Source organism: Sorex araneus, chromosome 1, assembly GCF_027595985.1.
Source record: "Sorex araneus isolate mSorAra2 chromosome 1, mSorAra2.pri, whole genome shotgun sequence".
Lineage (NCBI taxonomy): Eukaryota > Metazoa > Chordata > Mammalia > Eulipotyphla > Soricidae > Sorex > Sorex araneus.
The window spans coordinates 40295731-40315313 of NC_073302.1; the positions used below are offsets into that span (position 1 = coordinate 40295731).

The following is a 19583-nucleotide window of genomic DNA, read 5'->3' on the forward strand; positions in this document are numbered from 1 at the left end:
TCAATAAACCTTGAAGTGTCTGGAACCGGCAGCAGGTGTGAAGCAGCCTCCCTTGGTTCCCCACCGCTATGCAACCCCGTGTTGAGACAGCAGAGGGCGCCCGCATCCCTGCCATGTGCCCGTCCCATCTCTGGGACCCTCAGCCAGTCACACATACCCAGCCCTCCTGGCTCCCGTGGTCCCTCAATTCCTGGCTGACTCCTCGTCCACCACAAACCCTTATAGGGTATTTAGCCATGGGAGAATCCAAAGCAGGTCCCCTCTCAGCCTATTTTGGCCAGCCCACCTCTCCAGGGCCCTGGCCAGCAGTGTGATGTGCGAATACAGAATTCTGCCCTCACACAACGAGCCCTTCGTCTGAGTTCTACTTGGTTATGTATCTTCTTAGGAAGCTCAAGATCAGAATACAAAGCAGGGTCAGGATGTGGCTCAGTGATGGAACATGTAGCCTGAATGTCAGAGGCTCTCGGTGCAATCCCCGACACCCTGCCAAAAAACAAAACTTCACTTCCCAAGGCTCTCGGTCAAACTGAGAGTCACGTGACACAGCTCTAGACCCATCCTGGTGTGATGCTTTCATTTCCTTCAAGCCAAGAGTAACTTTTCAAGGTTGCTTTGTTTTGGGGTGGAGGAGGGTAAGGCAGGGCACACCCAGCAATACTCAGGGCTCACTCCTGGCTTTGCACTGAGAAATCACTCCTGACAGGACTGGGAACATACAGGATGCCAGGCACCAAACCCAGGTCAGCCACATGCAATGCAAGTGCCCTACCTGTTGTACTATATTGCTGCAGCCCCAATTTTTAAGGTTTTAAAGGAGGGCTAAAACCGAGCACAGTCTGAATTAATTCCTGAGTGCAGAGCCCTGAGCATTGCTGGATGTGGCCAAAAACCAGAAAATAAATTAAAATATTTAAAGAATTAAAAATTAAAGGAGGGCTAAGTTAAAGGGCAACGGGGGGACTAAACTGGTTTCTCAAACTCGGGAGACCCTTCTTTGTACACTTCAGCAATGCCCTATCTGACCACTAGAGGGCGGCCTCTCCCGTTTCCTGGCCCAAAGGCTCTGCAGGAGCCAGCTATAAGCACTAGAGATGGGGACTGAATCATCATAGGACAAGAAACTAACGGTGAAGTACTTTATCAGTTACTGCAGCGCCACTGAGGCTGGCGAAGCAGTTTGAATCCAGTCCTGTCTAATGCAGAGCACATGGCGACCAATGCTTCTCACAGGAGAAGGAACTTCCTCATTTCTGGATGTTCCCGAAGGCTCAGCCCATCCCACCTCCACAGTCCTGCAGGAGTGATCAATCTGTCCTGGCCCGGTTATTCAAGTCAGTTTAAACAGACCCTCATCTGGGCCCGCCTCTGCAAACCAGAACCCAGCGCAGAGCAGTGGGCAGCTCCTGGGTCCCACGGTCTGAGAACGAACTACTGAAACACCAGAGAAGCGGTAGGTGCCCCCGTCCTGCTCCAGCAGAGGCCCACAGGGAAGTGCCCACCACCCCCCAGTCACATCCCCGCTCCCAGAGGCACAGTCCCTGGTCGGAAGAAAATGATCACAGCAGGCCATACCTTTTATATTTTTATTAGTAGTTCTCTCTGAAGAATCAAAATAGTTAGCAAATTACTTTAGATTCATCAAGACTGTATATCCTTTGTATTTAGATCTTTAATGATGTACAACATAATACAAAACAAACCGAAGAGACCAATCTCTACTGACTAGCTGTTACTCGTGTCGTCCTGGAGCGGGGGTGGAGAGAGAGGCTGTCCTCCGAGGAGAACTGAGGTGCAGTTAGTGCTGGGCGACTACATCGAGGCCAGTGCCCCTGCCTCAGGGCTAGGAAGCGGCCAATTTATTCAACTGACAGCTGCTTCCTAGAGCAGGGGGACCCAGGTACCCTGGGTAGCTGGGGTTGTGGCCTAGGCTGGGGCAGGAAAGCATTGGTGACTGCCTGGCAGAAGAGGCAAACTTGGGAGCCCCTGGGAGAACAGGCACTCTGCACCTCAGAGACTTGCAGAACCAGTGTAACACTAAAGACTGTTTAAAAGGGGGAAAGAAAGAAAACCCTGGCGGAACCTTTCAATTGCACTCAACTTGGGTTCGAGCTCAGTTCCCCAGTGTCCGGGAGAGAAGCATCTCGCCCCAAAGCAGCACTGAGTCTGGCCCTCCCACCCCTTCTCCCCAGCTCCCTTGGCAGCTAGGCCAGGTTTCGGCTGAGGAAACCCGGGATGCCTCCTGGGGGCCAAGGTGGGAAGGACACTTCTCAAATACAAATGCATTTAATGTGAAAGAAGCCAGTAAGTTCTAGGGGGCACTCGCAGGCCCCAATCTCCCCCACTTCCTCCCCAGCTCAGGGCCTAGGCTCACAGACTGATGAGCAGTCTTCCACCCACCCCCCCAAAAAAAAGACTATCCAGAAGTGCGCCCGTTCTCCTTCCCCACAGCTGGGCTCTGGAAGGCGCCTGCAGGGGTGGTTCCGTGGCAGGGCTGTGGCGGGCCTGGTCTCAGCTGGCGCCCGCCCGAGCCATGAGGTCTTCCAGAGCATTGTCCTGGTCATTGTTGTGCAGCAGGAGAGCTTCCTTAATGTCCTTCAGTTCAAAGCCCATTTCCTTGAATTTGCTCATTAACTGAAGAAACTCCATCATCTAGAGGACAAGAGAGAAAACAGAAATGTGGCCCCACTGCACAGCCCTGCCTGGTGCAGGGACACCTCTAGGGGCTCCAGGGGAGCCTGCAACTCTGAGGGGTCTTCCTAAGCCTGGTCGAAGGTGTGTCTGGTGCTGAGCTCATCACCCGTCAGGAGCCACGTCTGCCCCAGTAGTCCTGAGCCTCCCCCAGGCCCCACCATGGCAAAACATCCCCCCTAGAAGCGGGAACCAAGTGCCTCAAATCTCCAGTTATCCCCATCGTCTCCCTGTTCTGGTCGGTCTCCATCCTAACGCATCACCCGAGCCAAACACATCCCAACTGCTACACGCAACCGGGCACGAAGATTCCATGTTTCACCCAAGTCCTGCCTGCAAGTCTCCGGGAAGAAAAGCCCAGAGCGCACAGACCTGTCTCTCCTTTCCAGAGGGTTCCTACCTTCTCCTCCGAACACTGGTGCATTTCCAGAGCCTCTTCCACTAAGAGAGGGTCGAAGCCCTTCTCACAGAGCTGTCCATGTGCAAAGAGATAGTCGAGAATCTGGGGAAAGAAAACAGGCTTGAGCCCTCAGCGCAATGCTGGTTTTTCTGCGTCCCAGGCGCTCACCACAGACCAGCGAGGGTGACGTCTCGCACCCCGCTCTGAGCTGCACGGGACGGGGCTGCGTGCCGAGAGTCCCAAGCTGTGGCTCCCCAGTGAGAGCTGCAGCGTCGGGCAGTCCCCTTTCTAACTGGCCCTTTGCAAAGGGGCTCCTGCCACAGCTGCGGCAGGAGACGCTGCCAAGGAAACAGCTCGAGCCTGTGCCAAGACTCGGGGCACCAGACTGTTTGGGAGTCCATCCTCGAGCGCTCCCTCAGGTGGTGTGAGACGGGAGCCTGGGGAACAGTCCCCACAGCAGCCCCTCGGGAGCCTGGGACCCCTTACCTGCTCGATATTCTCGCCTTTCTTCTTCATGGCTCTCAGGACACACTCGTACGAGTAGCCCATGTTGACGACCGTCTCCACACACTGCTGCTCACTGGGTGACAGTGTCTGCAGTTCAGAACAAGCCTGGGGACAGCTGGGGGCATTGGGCACTTGTGACATTAAGAAATTAGGAGGTGTGACCTGGTGAGAGAGAAATCACAAAATCAAGACCTGTCCTGAAAGCAGAAGACAGGTGGTCCCCACCGTGGCCCAGGCCGGCCGTGGTCCATGAAACAAGACAGCAACAAAAGATGTGATAGTCAGGGGGGCACTAGCAGAACTTTGTCGTGCTCTGCTCAGGGAGTTTGGGCAGGGAAGCAGGGTGGCTCCTGTGACTCCACATGTTAGCTCGGCTCTAGGTGGGCTGCCTGGGGTCAAACCCCAGCCACTGTACTATCCAGTCCTGTCACAACTTCTCTTGAAGGTGCTGGAGGGGCGGCGTTTGTGACATGGAGCCATTAGCGGGAGGGGACTGGAACGGGGGCTCTCTGAGGCAGCCGTGCTGGCCCGGGCAATCCTGCACCCAGCTCCTGGTTCCAGCCTGACCGCTGCAGAGACGGCCATGCTGACACTCTTCCTCACGGCCTCCCGCACCACAGCCGCTCACTGGAGTCCTCAGACCTGGCCCCGTGGGAGCAAGGTCACCAGCTCCAGGGGGACAGGGGAAAGGCGGCAGACACAGTAAGGGGAGGGTGTGCTGAGGAAGACTGTAGCCGACAGTTTAGCAGACCCACACGCTCTGCGCAGCCATCTGAGGAACCACAGCACTGGCCACGGGCCTCCAGGCCCACTCTGCACCCTCTGCCCATCTCACCCCAGAACACACACACGGACACACCCCACTCCCTCCCTGGACCATCCAAAAAAAGACAACTAGAAAAGAGTTAGGTGCAAGGACCAAAACAGAGTCAGAAAGTCCATGAGGGCCGTCCCCAATCTTCTTAGCCCTTTGGCAGAATCCTGAGGAGAAGCTGGAGCTTCTGCAGCGCCCCCCAAACCGACAGACGCAGCTGATGCCAGCATGCCCAACACGGGCGCGCCTTCTCAGTCCATGATTCCCTTCTCAATTTCAAGACATGAAAAGAAAACCAGTCACCAAACACAAGGCATCAAACCCCCTCATCAACAACTGTTAACAGTATCACTATGATTGAATTTTTAAAAAATTATATACAAGATAAACAGTTAAAGAAGTTTAAAAAAAACAAAAAAGAAGACACTTGTAGTTAGTTCCAAATACAAGGGTGTTTCAGAGCAGTGGTACTGGTGCTGACTGTGATGCAGTTTTATGCTTCAGATGTTTTTCAGCCAAATAAAGAGGCCTGGGGGGAGGGGAGGCAGATCAAACTAAGAGACAAAACCGGGACTAGAGTGATAGCACAGTGGGTAGGGCATTTGCCTTGCAGGTGGTCAACCCGGGTTCAATTCCCAGCATCCCATATGGTCCCCTGAGCACCGCCAGGAGTAATTCCTGAGTGCAGAGCCAGGAGTAACCCCTGTGCATCACCAGGTGTGACCCAAAAAGCAAAAAAAGACAAAACTAAGAACATGAATTTTCAGAATATGATAAAGTAAAATTTTATTTAAAAGGTTGATTTTTTAAAAAAAGTTTTAAGATAATGAAGGTGAGAGCCGAGAAAATAAAACAGGAAGGAAATAGAAAAGGACAGAAAATTAGGAAAACAGTCAAGGATGTCCAGCAGGAACTCCAGAGAAAGAATTTTTAAAGATCTAAGAATTATGCAATAGACAAGCAGAACACCAGATGTTAACCTGAGCCGAGCCTACGCTGAGAGGACTGGCAGGCCCTGCCTTCCACAGTGACCCAACAAGGGCCACCACTGGTGATTTTCCAATCTGCCAGAATCAAGGAAAGATCACACGTGGTTCCGGGGCAGAGCGACAACTCACTGACCGGAAGGCTACGTCAGTGAGATTTGCCTGCTTTGATCAGTGCTTTCTCTTCCCAAAGGGAGTAATGCCGTGGAAAAAATATTCACAGTTCCAGAGACTGAACCCAGGGCCTCCCACACACAAGGCGAGTGACCTGCTGCTGAGCCACCTCCCTGGCCCCATCTTTAAAATCCACCCCACCTTTTGTTTCCTGAGGGAGAAGGGGCCGGGAGGTTGGGCCACATCTGCCATGCTGAGGCTGCTCCTGGCTTTGTGCTCAAGTATAACCCCCTGGTGGTGTTTGGGGGACCAAATGCGGTGCCAGGGGTTTGAATCTGAGAGCAGCATACTATCTTCTTTGTGCCCTCCAGTTTATTTTTAAAGTGTAGGAAGGAAGGCAGACTTTGTGAGTGGTAAAGCAGGGGGGGAGGGGGCTCCCCAGCAGCAGATACTTCGCATGAGGGAAGCGCGGGGTGTGATCCCTACACCAGCCCCCCATCCCCCCAAAAAAAAAGCCCAGATCTGAACAACAACTTAGAAGTTCACTATGTTAAAAAATACAACCAAGAAGCAAGCTGGCACTATTTCCTAGAATCCAGAAAGCAGCGCTGCAGCGGACTCTGTGCTGGGGTCAGAGGAACGTGGCCCGACAAGACTGACCCTCCGAGGTGATCCCACGGGCCTCTCAACTTTGAAGGTTAGTTTACACAAAAACCATAGACTATGAAAGTTAAAGTCTGAAAGTGAAACCCAAACACTGAGCTTTCAACAGCCAACAAGGGCCAAATTCTAGAAACCCTGTGAGGTGCTGGAGCGACCTCACCCCCACCCCCCCGGAGCTGGATCCTTGATGCTGCCTACTGGTGCCAAGCACGGTCCTGGCAGCCCCACTGTCTGGGACCTGGTGCCACAATGGTCCATGCGTTCATCAGGCTCTGTGGCTAACTCTACAACTAAAGCGTGCATCCCAGCAAGCATCCCAGAGACATATACGGCTCTGACAAGCTCTAAGGGGTAAGCAACACTCCAAGCGTATGTGTGACGTGACTGTCACAGCGATGACAAAGGGAAGAGGGAAACAGTTCATTAACAAGGGAATAAAAGCCCAGATAGTAAAGCGGGTAGGGCACTTGCATGCTGGCCAGCCGGGTTTGATGCCCAGCACCCCATAACCCCCCCCACCCAGTATCACAAGAAGTAATTCCTGAGTACAGAGCCAGGAGTAACCCCTGAGCGTTGAAGGGTGTGCCTGCCCCACCTCCAAAAAAGAAAAAAAAATAGTTCAGGGATAGAGCTCAGAAGGGCGCTTGCCTTGCATGTGTGACCCTGATTCCATTCCTGGCCATCTGTGGTAACCTGTGCATTGCCAGGAATGATCCCTGAGCACCACTAGGTGTAGACCAAAAACAAAAGAAAAAGAATGAGTTCAATTCCAAATGAGTGCTCAGCATTGAGGAAGACCCACTACTGTAGTGACTCAGTCTCTTATGTGGTTACTGGAGAGAGGACAGAGGGAAGAGGGGAGAAGTGTGAGGAGAGGGAAAGTATAAGTATGCATGCATGCAAGCGTACGTGTGTGTGTGTGTGTGTGTGTGTCTACAAACACACTGGGCGGGATGGGTGTTAGCCGAGGTTCCCTTCTCCTTCCCAGGTTTCTCTGCAGCTTGCAATGAGTCACCAAGAGGAGTCTCCCCACATCTGCCTGGGAGGAATGAGGCGGAAGCCCATTCCTAGGAGATAACGCTAAGCTGCACTGTGGCACGTATCTAAGCCAAGGTTCACGGAAGTTTACAGGCTGCCAGGAGCAGTGCCGGAGGGAGGGGCTGCCCGGGCCCTTGTGCCCGAAGGCTCACCTGGGGCTGAGCATGAGGGCAAGCCCAGCCCGGCTTCTCTCCTGCTCTGATGGCACGTGTGTACATGGTCACTGGTAAAACCTGGAGGTCTCAGGTCCTTGCTTCCCAGATGACCAAGGACAGGACAATGGGCGAGCAGAAAGGTCCTGTCCCCTGCAACTGCTGTGGACAAGTGCCTGAGAGAAGTGTGTGGATGGAAACAGGCGGAGGCCGCAGTGCCAGGAGCTTTTTCTGGAGAGTCTTGGGCACCCGCACAGCCTGTGTGGGCTTCGCCACTCGCAGGGGGGAAGGAACCATCCTCGTGCCCTGCCGCAACTCCGCCCGCCCCAACGACACCTGCAGCGTCTGCCCCAGCACCCCAAGACAGCCTTCACAAAGGTGAAAGCACTAGGCCTGAAGGACTAAAGAAAACCTATCTTCCAGGGAAAAATAAAATGGAAGTTACGCTTAAAGAAGAAAACTCTGAAATAAACAAAATCTGCTGCTGCAGCAAGATTCTTGGACGTCTGGATTCCTGGGCCAGGAAATGCAGCCTGTGCTGCTCAAACACAGGGAGCTAAGCCCAAATGTGGAAATAAAGGGACCCCTGGATCTCTGCACCAGGGTGACAAGACCGTATTTCCTTTGGGATGCGCCTTCCTACATACCCGCAACAATAACTCCAAATTCCAGGTTTTTGTTTTTTTTTCTGTGGTGGGGCTCAAACCCCAGGGCCTTCCACAAACAAGGCAAGTGTTATACCATTGAGCTACTGGTTCCACTGTAAAATTCTCAGCAAGCAAAAACAGAAATTGTAGAATTGTTTAAAATGACATTTACAGGTCAGAGAGACAGTACAGAAGGTAGGACACCTGCCTTGCACGGAGAAAACCCCAGGTTGGCTCCCTGACTCCACATATGGTCTCCACGGCCCACTAAGGAGTGACCCCTGAGCACAGAGCCAGCTGGAAGCCCTGGGCACCGCAAGGTGTGGCCCAGAAAGAAAGAAAGAAAATAACTAAGGCCATACTCAGTCTGGAGCCCCCTTATTCCACCGTGGCACAGAGAAGAACCATGCTCAGTGCAGCACTAAGCGAAACGGAGGCAGGCCAGGGGAAGACGGAACGAAGATTCGCAGCAACCTTAAGCGGAGGAAGAAAGGTCACTGGGAGCTTGACTCACACTAGGTCAATCCCCGTCCTTGGGAAAGTCACCCGAACGACATTCGTGCCTCATCCAAGCAAGACCAATGTTGGGGCTGGAGTGATAGCACAGCGGGTAGGGCATTTGCCTTGCACGCCACCGACCTGGGTTCGATTCCCAGCATCCCATATGGTCCCCTGAGCACTGCCAAGGGTAATTCATGAGTGCAGGGCCAGGAGTGTCCCCTGTGCATCGCCGGTTATGACCCAAAAAACAACAACAAAAAACAAAAAACCAAGCAAGACCAATGTGGTTGGAAGAAGAGGGTGGCCGCTCCTGGGTGGAACCGGGGCCCCTGTGAGGCTCGGGCTGAGGGGGACGTGGGAGACTCACCGTGGGACCTGTTTTTGGAGGTGATGATTCTTCTGTGCACACAGACAAGACAGAGAGGGAAGGCATCTGGGAGATGAGATCAGAGGCAGGCAGGGCGGGCACCTCGGTGCCACTGTCCAAGTTCAAAGCGGAAAGCCCCCGGGTGTGATGCCCGTTGAGCTCACTGGCACTGCTTTGGGTGGAAGGTTTCCGGGAACTCGGGAACGGGCCGTCTCGGAGGCAGGATGTGCTGTGGAAAGTGCTCGCCAGCTTGGCTGTCTTCTGCCCGCTGTCATCAGAGTCCAGTTTGGGAAAGGAGAGGGATTTGATATTGCTCACTGCGGGGATGGGGGGCAGGGGGCCTTTGGAAGACAGCGACATCTTCTCACAGCTGCCCAACTGGGGTAAGGTTATAAAGCCGTTAGGTTTGTGAAGAGGCTTGAAATCAAGGGTGGCCTGCTCCAGGGACGCCAGGACCTCCTCGTCCTGTAACACGGACCCGGAGCTGCCCCGGGGCAAGTTAGTGTCCAATAACTGAGCCATAATGGGTCCAGTGGTTCCGACCAGGATATTGCGCAGCTCTTCTTTCTCGTCAATAGTCTTCAACTCCAGATTATCAAACGGGTCTTCTTCGCACTCAAAGTCGGCGGGGTTGAAATCTGCCTTCGTGTGGGGAGGGCTGAGGACTTTCTGCTTCGTGGCGCTGCTGCTGACCCGGGTAGGGGTGAGGATACTGTTGTGCTGTAAGCTGGCGAGGATCGGGTTGATGGGGGGCGGCATTGTGGCTGTGCTGGGGGTCTTGGAGAATTTGCTGTCGCCCTCTGGGCCGCTCTGGGGATTCACCGTAGCCTCTGCTTCCTCGGCCCTGCGTTCTGCTTCCTGCTGAGCTTCTTGGATCTTCTTAACATCTTCAGCCCACTCAATGGTCTTCTTTTCCAAGGAGAAGTCATACTGCAGAGAGAAAGCAGAGACGGTCTGGAGCCAAGCGGCTGCCCCTCCCTGCCCCGGGCACTGGCACAAGAAGGGAAGTGGGCCTGGCAGCATTTACGGCTGTGGGCGGAGCCCACTCAGGAAGGCTCCTATCACCTCAGACACCTGAAGCAAACGGCTCCAGCCGGCCTCCCCAGTGACTGAATGCACGTCCGCCACCTTTCCCGAACACTAGGCAAAGCAGCCCCTTCACCTCCCTGGCTTCCCTCCACTAGGGCCACTTTCCTCCTAGAATTCTTCGGCCAAGGCTGCCTCCTCCTGGAAGCCTTCCTGAAGGCCCTTTCCTTCCTCAGAACCAGGCTCCAAATAGACTGGGCTCCCACCCCCTCTCCAGACAAAAACGTTACTCAGCAGCCCCTGGAAACATCTACCTTGTTGAGGCGCCCCCCTCCCCAACTGCACGGAAGGCCACAATCCCCCCGCCCCCAGCATTGCCCCCAGAGATGGCATCACCTACTCTGGGAGATTCTATGCAGTCCTCTTTACCCTCTGATTCTGAACTCAGGTGAGCCCATTTTTGCCCTACTCTTTCTCTGAACTTTCCCAACATTACCACAAGGCTCCTGGGACAGCAACATGACTTCAGGCCCTTTAAGGGCCTCTTGTCCCCTCTAAATAGTTCCTGCATTCAATGATGACAGCCTTAGGCACTTAAGAGGCATTTGCATTTGCTCAGGACTTGCAGCTCTTTCATATCTAAGCCTTGTGATTTTCTCAACAACCTTTAAAGTCGATGCTTCTGTGAGAGTCATGTTATCAAGGCTCTGACCAATGCTATGAAGCTGATGAGTGGTAAAGTCCAGGTGTGATCTCAAGAAGTCTGATTGGAGAGTGATCTATTAAGGTACAGTCTCCAGGTTATATGCTAAACACAGAAAACCTGTATACTAAGCAATTGAGAAACAAACTTAAGATTTTACAGTACAAATTGCATGAAGATTCACAGCATAATTTGCTAAAATGTCACTTGCATTGTTGAAAATATTACACCAGATACCTAAGACAAAAAATTAAATTCCAGGGGAAAACCAAGCCTTTGGCATTCATCCTAAAGCACCAAAACTAAATGATGCTTTTGTGCACCTAGCAAGGTTGGTGCTATGATATGGGAAGAGTAAAAAGTGAAAAAGAGAGGAAAGATGCAGGTCTCTCAAGAGACTGTAAAAGCAGAAGAAACAATAAAAAGCCTGTGATCACCCACAAGTCTATTAGCCTCAAACAACGGAAGAGAAGCCTGGAAATACCCATGTCAAGAAGGTCACTTAAGGGCTGGGTTGGCAGCTCAAAGGGCAGTGTCTGAGTTGGATCATAGAAACACACACACAGTAAGCTTTTTCCTTTACATTTTTTTTTTTTTTTTTTGCTTTTTGGGTCACACCCGGCGATGCACAGGGATTACTCCTGGCTCTACACTCAGGAATTACCCCTGGAGGTGCTCAGGGGACCATATGGGATGCTGGGAATCGAACCCGGGTCGGCCGCGTGCAAGGCAAATGCCCTACCCGCTGTGCTATTGCTCCAGCCCCCTTTCCTTTACATTTTTGAGCCAACACACACATACACACAGAGTAAGCTTGTACACACACACACACACACACACACACACACACACACACACACACACACACACACACACACACACACACACAGAGTAAGTTTTTCCCTTTTTTCCTTTACATTTCTGAGCCAACTGCTAGTCCCAGAAAGACATGGAGGATTGAAAGGCAGAGTTTTCTTTCTACCACTAATGAAAATAGCAAAAAAGCAGGGTACACGCGTGTGTGCATGGGTTTGGAGGCACACCAGGCAATGTGCACAGGAGTTACTCCTGGCTCTGTGCTCAGTCATTACTCCTGGTGGTGCTCAGAGGACCATATGGGATGCTAGGGATCAAACCTCAGTCGGCTACATGCAAGGGTAACACCTACCTGCTGTACTATCTGTCTGGTCCCAGCAGCACTGGGTTTCTAACTGAGGAGGAAATACGATTTTGCAACTGCTTCCTCTACCAAAAAAGCAGTAATCAACTCCCTACTGCCTATAAACACAACTGGAAATTTCTTTTATTTTTTAATAAAACCTTTACTGAACTTTTGTTTTTAAATTACCTAACTAATAATGATTACTTGGAATATAGGGGGAAATCACCAGAAAAAAAGTAACAGAAATATTACAGTAAAAAAATAAGAATGTGGTCTGTGTATGACATCAAATAACAGATAACAGCACCTAACACTGATGAGTGCCAAGAACCAGAGTATAAAGGCATTATTTTATTGAAGCCTTAAGAGCAACCTTTGAAAGTTATTATCCCCGGCACATATGCTGCCCGAGCCCATGGCTCCCTGTGCCCACATGGCCAAGCACATGTGGTGCCCATGTTCTCCACCTTTGGAGAAGCCCACGTTCTCTCTTACGCATGTTGTTTTTCTCTCTCTCCTCCCCCTTCCTAAAAGCCTTAAAATAAAAACTTTTTACTTTAAAAAAAAAAAAAAAAGGAAAGTTATCATTCCCATTTATAGGCGAGGAAATGAAGATTCCGAGAGTTTAAGAGCTCCGTACAGTTGCATAGCTAGTCCATGGCAATGCCAGTCCAAGAACTAGTGACACCAGAGCCTGCTCTCAGCAGTGACACTCAGGGCTTCCCACTGGTTCTGTGGTCACCGGCAGCCCCTGAAATCGAAGTTTTCTAGAAAGCTTTCACGGGTAACAAGGGCTAACAGACTTACATCTCACTTCGGCAGATTATTAGCTGAGAAAACAAGTGTGCTTTTGTCATGTGAGGGCAAATCCTGAACACCTCGAAGCTCCCAGCAGCCAGCCTAGAGCTCCAGGCTGGCGTTATTTCTGAATAGAGCAGGGGCCTGTCAAAGCCCCCACGGAAAACCCAGGGCAGCGGGAAATCTAAGGGCGGTATGTGTAATCAGAGAACAAAGACGCCTCACCAGCAGCCCAGAGATGGAGCTCAGACCACACTGATTGGGCTCTATGGGGTGCTGGGAGGGAGGTGAGCACAGTACCACCAACTCAGTATTCCACACTGATCAAATAACTAGAAATTTCTCAGCAAAGCCTAAAACAGCAACGATGTGGGATTCAAAATAACTTCTCTGAATAAACGAACTAAATGGTGAGTAATATGACAACTAAGAAGATGGAGATTTTTAACCATGCTGCTAATAATATCGTGGAAGTAGAAAAGTAGCTACTGCGTATCTGTTGATCAAGTTACTGGGCCAGGGAGAGGGTTCAAAGAGCTGAGGAGTCTGTGTGTGCAGGACACCTGCACTCCCCAGCTAGATCCCCCCCCAGTGCTGACCACAGCCAGGTGTGGCCTGGAAGCCAAAAACATAAAAATTAAAACTTGCCAGGCAAGAGGTCAGAGAGCTAGGACATGGGTTAATTAAGTTGCTTGCCTGGCATCCAACGGATCCCAGTTAATGTCCCTGGTACCACTTGGAGTCCCCCAAGTTTTGCCAGTGGTCATTCCTAAGCACAAAGCCAAGAACAGCCCCTGAGCATCTATAGGTGTGGCGCACTACTCTCCTACCCCGAGAAAGACCCAGGCAAACGTGTTCAACATCATTAGTAGTTGGGGAAATGCACAGCAAAACCACAGGGGTTCACTCTATAGGCATTCAACACCCATGGGTTCTGACAGAGTCGACCAATTTCAATGTGGATGGAGGGCCAACTGTAATTCTACTCAGAGTTTTTACTTAGCTCCTAAGCCCTGCATTGTTCAAGGGTTAGCTATAAAATAACAGTGTGCGAAACAGAGAGAACAGCAGGTAAGGCATTCAGCTGATCCAGGTTTAATCCCTATACCACCTATGAGCACTGCCAAGAGTAACTCCTAGGCACAAACAAAAGTTAAACTAAAACAAGGCAGATAATAATAGGAGTTGGCAAGATGTAGAGAAGTCGGAAACTTCAAGCGATGCTGGAGACTATAAAACGGTAGTCACTTTGGGGGCTGGAGTGATAGCACAGCGGGTAGGGCATTTGCCTTGCACACAGCTGACCCGGGTTCGATTCCCAGCATCCCATATGGTCCCCCGAGCACCGCCAGGAGTAATTCCTGAGTGCATAAGCCAGGAGTAACCCCTGTGCATCGCCAGGTGTGACCCAAAAACAAACAAACAAAAAAACAGTAGTCACTTTTGAGAACAATCTAGCAATTCCTCAAAAGGATAAAAACAGATAATATGGTTCAGCAATTCTACTTGAATTATACATATATAAAGGAATATATAATAGCATACGCATACACACACACACACACACACACACATATACACATACTAATACATATACAAAGGGCTGGAGCATTAGCACAGCGGGTAGGATGTTTACCTTGCAAGCAGCCGACCTGGGTTCGATTCCTCCACCCTTGTTGGAGAGCCCGGCAAGCTGAGAGTATCCCGCCCACACAGCAGAGCCTTTGCAAGCTACCCATGGCACATTCAATAGCCAAAAACAGTAACAACAAGTCTCACAATGGAGACGTTACTGGTGCCCGCTCGAGCAAATCGATGAGCAAAGAGATGACAGTGCTACAGTGATACATATATGATACATATATATATTTGCCCCAGAAGAAAACTGAGGGCCTGTCTCTTGTCTCCACACAAAAAAATTTTATGTAAATGTTCACAGAGCATTATTTATTATGCTCACTAAATGGAAACTAGCAGAAAAAGAGACAAAAGATTCCAACAGATGAACAGCTAAGAGATGGGTAGCATCAACAGAGTGGTTTAAGTTAAAATGGAGGTCTTCATTCTTACAAGGATACATCTTGAAAACACTCTTCCAAATGAAATAAGCCAGTCACAAAATCTCTATGTTCTATCATTTCATCTATACAATATGTCCCAAATAAGCAAATCAGAGGCAAAAGCAGGAAGTGGTGGGCAATCAATAGTAATCGGCTAGTGATGGACACTAGATTTCTTTTTAAATAAAAATGTCTTATACTGGGGCTGGAGCGTAGTACAGCAAGTAAGGTGCCTGCCTTACACACAGCCAACCAGGGTTTGATCCCTATTACCCAAACATGACCAGGGATGATTTCTGAGTACAAAGCCAGGAGTAAACCCTGAGTATCATAGGGGAGGGAGGGAGGGAGGGAGGGAGGGAGGGAGGGAAGGAAGGAAGGAAGGAAGGAAGGAAGGAAGGAAGGAAGGAAGGAAGGAAGGAAGGAAGGAAGGAAGGAAGGAAGGAGAAAGAAAGACAGGAAGGAAGGAAGGAAGGAAGGAAGGAAGGAAGGAAGGAAGGAAGGAAGGAAGGAAGGAAGGAAGGAAGGAAGGAAGGAAGGAAGGAAGGAAGGAAGGAGAAAGACAGGAAGGAAGGAAGGAAGGAAGGAGAGAGGGGGGAAGGAGAGGCAGGGAGGAAGGAAGGGAGAGAAAAGTTCTGATATAATCATCATTAGATGGTAATGAGATCACTCTGAAATATACTAAAAGCTACTTCTCTGTAACCGCAATCAATGTTATACTACAGAAATTACCCCTCACAGAATTGTGACATTCTTTAAATGTGCAGCCATGGTGTGAAGACTACTTTGACCTCTAGGGCAGTCTCCAAGTTTGGGAGAGCCCAAAAAGAAGTTTTATTTTTCAAGTTTCTCAGTAAATGACAAAGAACAGTGTTTACTCATACAGAACAGTCATACCCCATAAAAAATTACTGAAGTTCTCCCACTCTGTTTACTTACTGTATGGAAAACATGCTGGAAGATTAAAAAAAAAGGAAACTTTGTAGAGTAATATGATTATGTCTTAATGAACCTCTCAGAAACAAACTTCTTTGCCAGGAAGAATGTTAAGTCACAAAAGAAGTATTCCACTGGGGGGGTGGTGGGGGTGATGGGAGGGAAACTGGGGACACTGGTTCTGGGAAATGTACATTGGTGGAGACATGGGTGTTAGAAACCTATCATGAATCTTCGTTGAAACTTAATCATGAACAGCTTTGTAAGGGTCTATCTGATGGTGACTCAATTAAAAAAATAAGAGGGTTTCAGTAACTAGTATATAGATTTTTCTATGTGACTTCTCTCATTTCTGAGCTCCAAGAGGACTAATTAAGTTATTTATCCTCAGTCCTAGCAGACCACTGCTCATCTGCAGGTATTCAATAACCATGATCTGATGAGCAGGTATTCAATAAACATGTTCTGAAGGGAGAAAGTCATATAACATAGCTCTATACAGTTATATGTAACTGAACTTTTAAAGACAAGAGACTAAGAAAGAAGCTGTTGAGAATTTGGCACTTAAGCAGTCTGGACCAGAGGTTCCCCAGCTTATATGGCGTATCATCCCCCTTTCATAAAAGAAGAAAAAAAAAGGCACTTGGCATCCCTGGCAATCTACCTTCTTTAAGCAAACAGAAAGTGAACCCTCACTGCACCTGTGGCTACCACTGCCGCCACCCAAGGACTATGCCCCCACAATCATCACCTCCTTTGGGGAACACTCCTCTAGGGGGATGAACAGTCCAGTTTAACTGGAAGACCATTCTAAGTATGGCAAGAAAGAGAAGAATATTCAACTGAAGAACAACATTCATGTACATTCAAATGAATAGTTAACATTCAAATCCGATATTCATGTACATGACGTACAATATTCATGTACAGTATATTAATTTATGGTGCTCATGAGAAAAAGCACAGGAGCTAGAAAGATAGTACAGTGGGAAAGGCACTTGCCTTGCACACAGTCAACCCAGGTTCAATCCCCGGAACCCCACATGGTCCCCCAAGCACCACCAGAAGTAATCCCTGAGCGCAAAGCTGGGTGTGGCCCCCCCAAAAAAGAAAAAAGCACTGTGCAGACAGGAAATAACACATATTCAACAAACTAGGACTAACTTGGTTTGGAGAGAACTTGGAGGATCTGATGAGCTAAGGGGGTTTACCATAACCTTCTGTCTAGACTAGATTCCACAAAGACTGGAGAACTGCAATTAAGTTTTTTAGCAGGTATGTGGTAATTAAAATGTTTTATTTGGAAACAGGGGAGTGCTGCAAGCAGAGGGAGCAAGGCAATAGCACAGGTAAAAACTAAGATAGGAGTAAAGTAAACGGCAACAGTGGCAAGGGTAGAGAGAAAAATATCTCACATTCTCTTCAGGTTCTGGAAGATACTGGGAATTAACAGAAAGCAAAGAAGTGTACTGATAAGCCAGCCAGCTGGGCACCAGGGGTTTAGGGAAGGTCACAGAATCTCAGGAATACATACAACCTGACAAATTACACAAGCTCTGTAACAGAGATACAAACCTAAAAGTGAGTGAGAGAGAGAGAGACGCAATGTCAAGCAGGAACAGAAGTAAGACACACATACAGGAGAGGAGAAGGCTTCATTCTAGTCTACTACACATTAAATGCTTACTCTTTAAATTCTTATATGCACTAAACTTTAACTAAAAATGACCACTTACCTGTACTTCTCTGACAACCTGCAAACAATCAGGCAAGGAGAAGCCAATAGGTAGACCAACTTTAGCTGGCGCTTTGAATTTGTCTCCTATCTTAAATGGGACATCATCAAGGTAACTGAAAGTCCCTACAATCAAAAATAAAGTAGAAAATATCAGCAAATGACTGTCATTTCTTTTGCTACTATACCTAGAGGGTACATATTACTTTATGCGAGCCTAAAACTAGAAGTTAGTGCTCCTTCTCTTACCTTCTAACCCTAGATCTCTAAGAAGGAAACCCTAATGCGGCTACAAGATCTTGTCAGGGTTTAGTTACACCAAGGGTTTTTGTCTCAGTGTAAGGCGAAGTGCTCCAAGTGGCCTAAAGGTTTCCCTAACATTACCCACTACCACTCCCCCCTCAACCTGCATCAGTTATCTCCTGATGCCCCGCACCAGTCACAGTGCTTCTGTTGTTTACCTATGACAGTCACTCTCCTCAGAGAGTCTGCACTGGCCATTCTGCAATCTAGACTCTCCTCTATGATACTCATGTTTTCATTTATTCACCTCCTTCAAGTCTTGGCTCAAAAGCCACTTTCTTGCCAAGGCTTACTGTACTTAAAAATGACCAGCTCACGGGCCAGGGCAATAGTTCTAAGGGTTACAGCACCTGCTTTGCGTGCAGAAAGCCCAGGCTCAATCCCCAGCACTCCCCTGAGCACCAAGTCAGGAGCACTGCTGTGTCTAGTCCAAGACAAAAATAAAATTACTACCCTAACCTCACTTCAGTATTCCTATGTTTGCAACTATTTTCCCCAAAATAGTACTTATTACCTCCTAACACTGTAGTACTGTCGCACTATGACGTTCCGCTGTTCATCGATTTGCTCAAGCGGGCACCAGTAATGTCTCCATTGTGAGACTTCTTGCTTTGTTTTTGGCATATCAAATACACCACGGGTAGCTTGCCAGGCTCTGCCGTGTGGGCGAGATACTCTCGGTAGCTTGCTGGGATCTCCGAGAGTGACGAAGGTATCGAACCCAGGTGGGCTGCATGCAAGGCAAACGTCCTACCCACTATGTTAGCATAATGTTTGATTCACTTTTTTTTGTTTGTTTTGTTTTGGGGCCACATTAGCGGTGCTCAGAAATTACTCCTGGCTCTGTATACAGGGATCACTCCTGGCGGGGCTCAAGCGAACATACGGGTGCTGGGGATCAAACGCAGGTTGGTCCCATGCAAAGACAAATACCTTTCCTGCTGTACAATCTCTCTAGCCATGTTTAATTCCGTTTTTAACTACATAGACTCTCTTACCCAGTATAATATAAGCTCCCTACAGCCAAGCATTTAAGTTGCTTTATTCTCTGATAAATGTACAAGCATTACCCAGAACACATTAACCACCTGCTAAAAATCACTCAATTGATGACAGTTGTCCCCAAAAAAGAATCTCTTTGATTAGGATCCCTCTATTTTCAAAGACTAATTTTTTTTTTAGTTTATACAAATAATTTATACAAACTCTGTATTTCTGTCTGTTTTGGTGGGGTGGGCATCACACCCGGCAGTGTCCAGAGGCCACCCTGGTGGTGCCAGGAACTGACCCCAAAGGTCTCACACTTGCATACTAAGTGCTCTCCCACAGAGCCGCATTTCCTGCCCTACTCAGTGCTTCAGAAAGACCACAGCATGAAGCAGATGTGGAAATAGTTACGAAGCACAACACTCAGGGGAAAAGGAAATTTGAGCAAGAACAAGGAAAGAAACGGTAATTGAGTTATTCAAGAGACAGCTCTTTTACCTCCCTAAAAGTTCATGCCTATCGTAAGCGAAAAATCTGTAGACAAACCAGACAGATGGCATCAGTATTTATGGGCCAGCAGACAAAATGACTGTCTCTCATGTGTCCCACTAGCTATATATCCCAAATGGCAGCTTCTCTACTGGACCAGGTTTGGGGCTAATGTCCAGCAAAATCATTGTGGAGAATTAAACACAGTTACAAAAATGATTTTTACTTTTTGGGTATTAGCAGTTTAAACGAAGGCTTAATTCCGGCCCTCACACTTCTGTATTTTCTTAAGATGATGACACCTCTCCATTAAAACTCCTTCCCTTCAGAACACTCTAGAGATCAAGACTATCAAATCAAGACAAAAATCATGATCTTGTCACCATTCCCATTCCCCATAAAATCATCACTCCCATAAATCCGAAGACCTGTAGCTTCATTCCCATCCCCTGGGTACTAGAAACGACTCATTGGTACACCTCACACCTGAGACTCCGTCAGGCA

At 49.0% G+C, this 19583-nt stretch overlaps 1 protein-coding gene across 6 annotated transcripts in view; it reads right to left on the minus strand.

Annotated features, from left to right (window-relative positions):
- Positions 1 to 1572: 1572 nt before the first annotated feature.
- Positions 1573 to 19583, minus strand: part of UBAP1 (ubiquitin associated protein 1) — a 41269-nt gene continuing 23258 nt past the window's right edge. For 4 of the 6 annotated variants that reach the window (XM_055118367.1, XM_055118358.1, XM_055118376.1 and 1 more), the window contains 5 exons: positions 17302 to 17426; positions 8881 to 9810; positions 3578 to 3760; positions 3092 to 3193; positions 1573 to 2652 (listed from right to left, as the gene is read on the minus strand). In XM_055118367.1, the coding sequence (XP_054974342.1) occupies positions 2512 to 2652; positions 3092 to 3193; positions 3578 to 3760; positions 8881 to 9810; positions 17302 to 17426 (1481 nt within the window). In that variant the 3' untranslated portion in view covers positions 1573 to 2511. The remainder of the gene's footprint in view (positions 2653 to 3091; positions 3194 to 3577; positions 3761 to 8880; positions 9811 to 17301; positions 17427 to 19583) is intronic. The other 2 variants (XM_055118384.1, XM_055118354.1) reach the window with 1 other exon arrangement.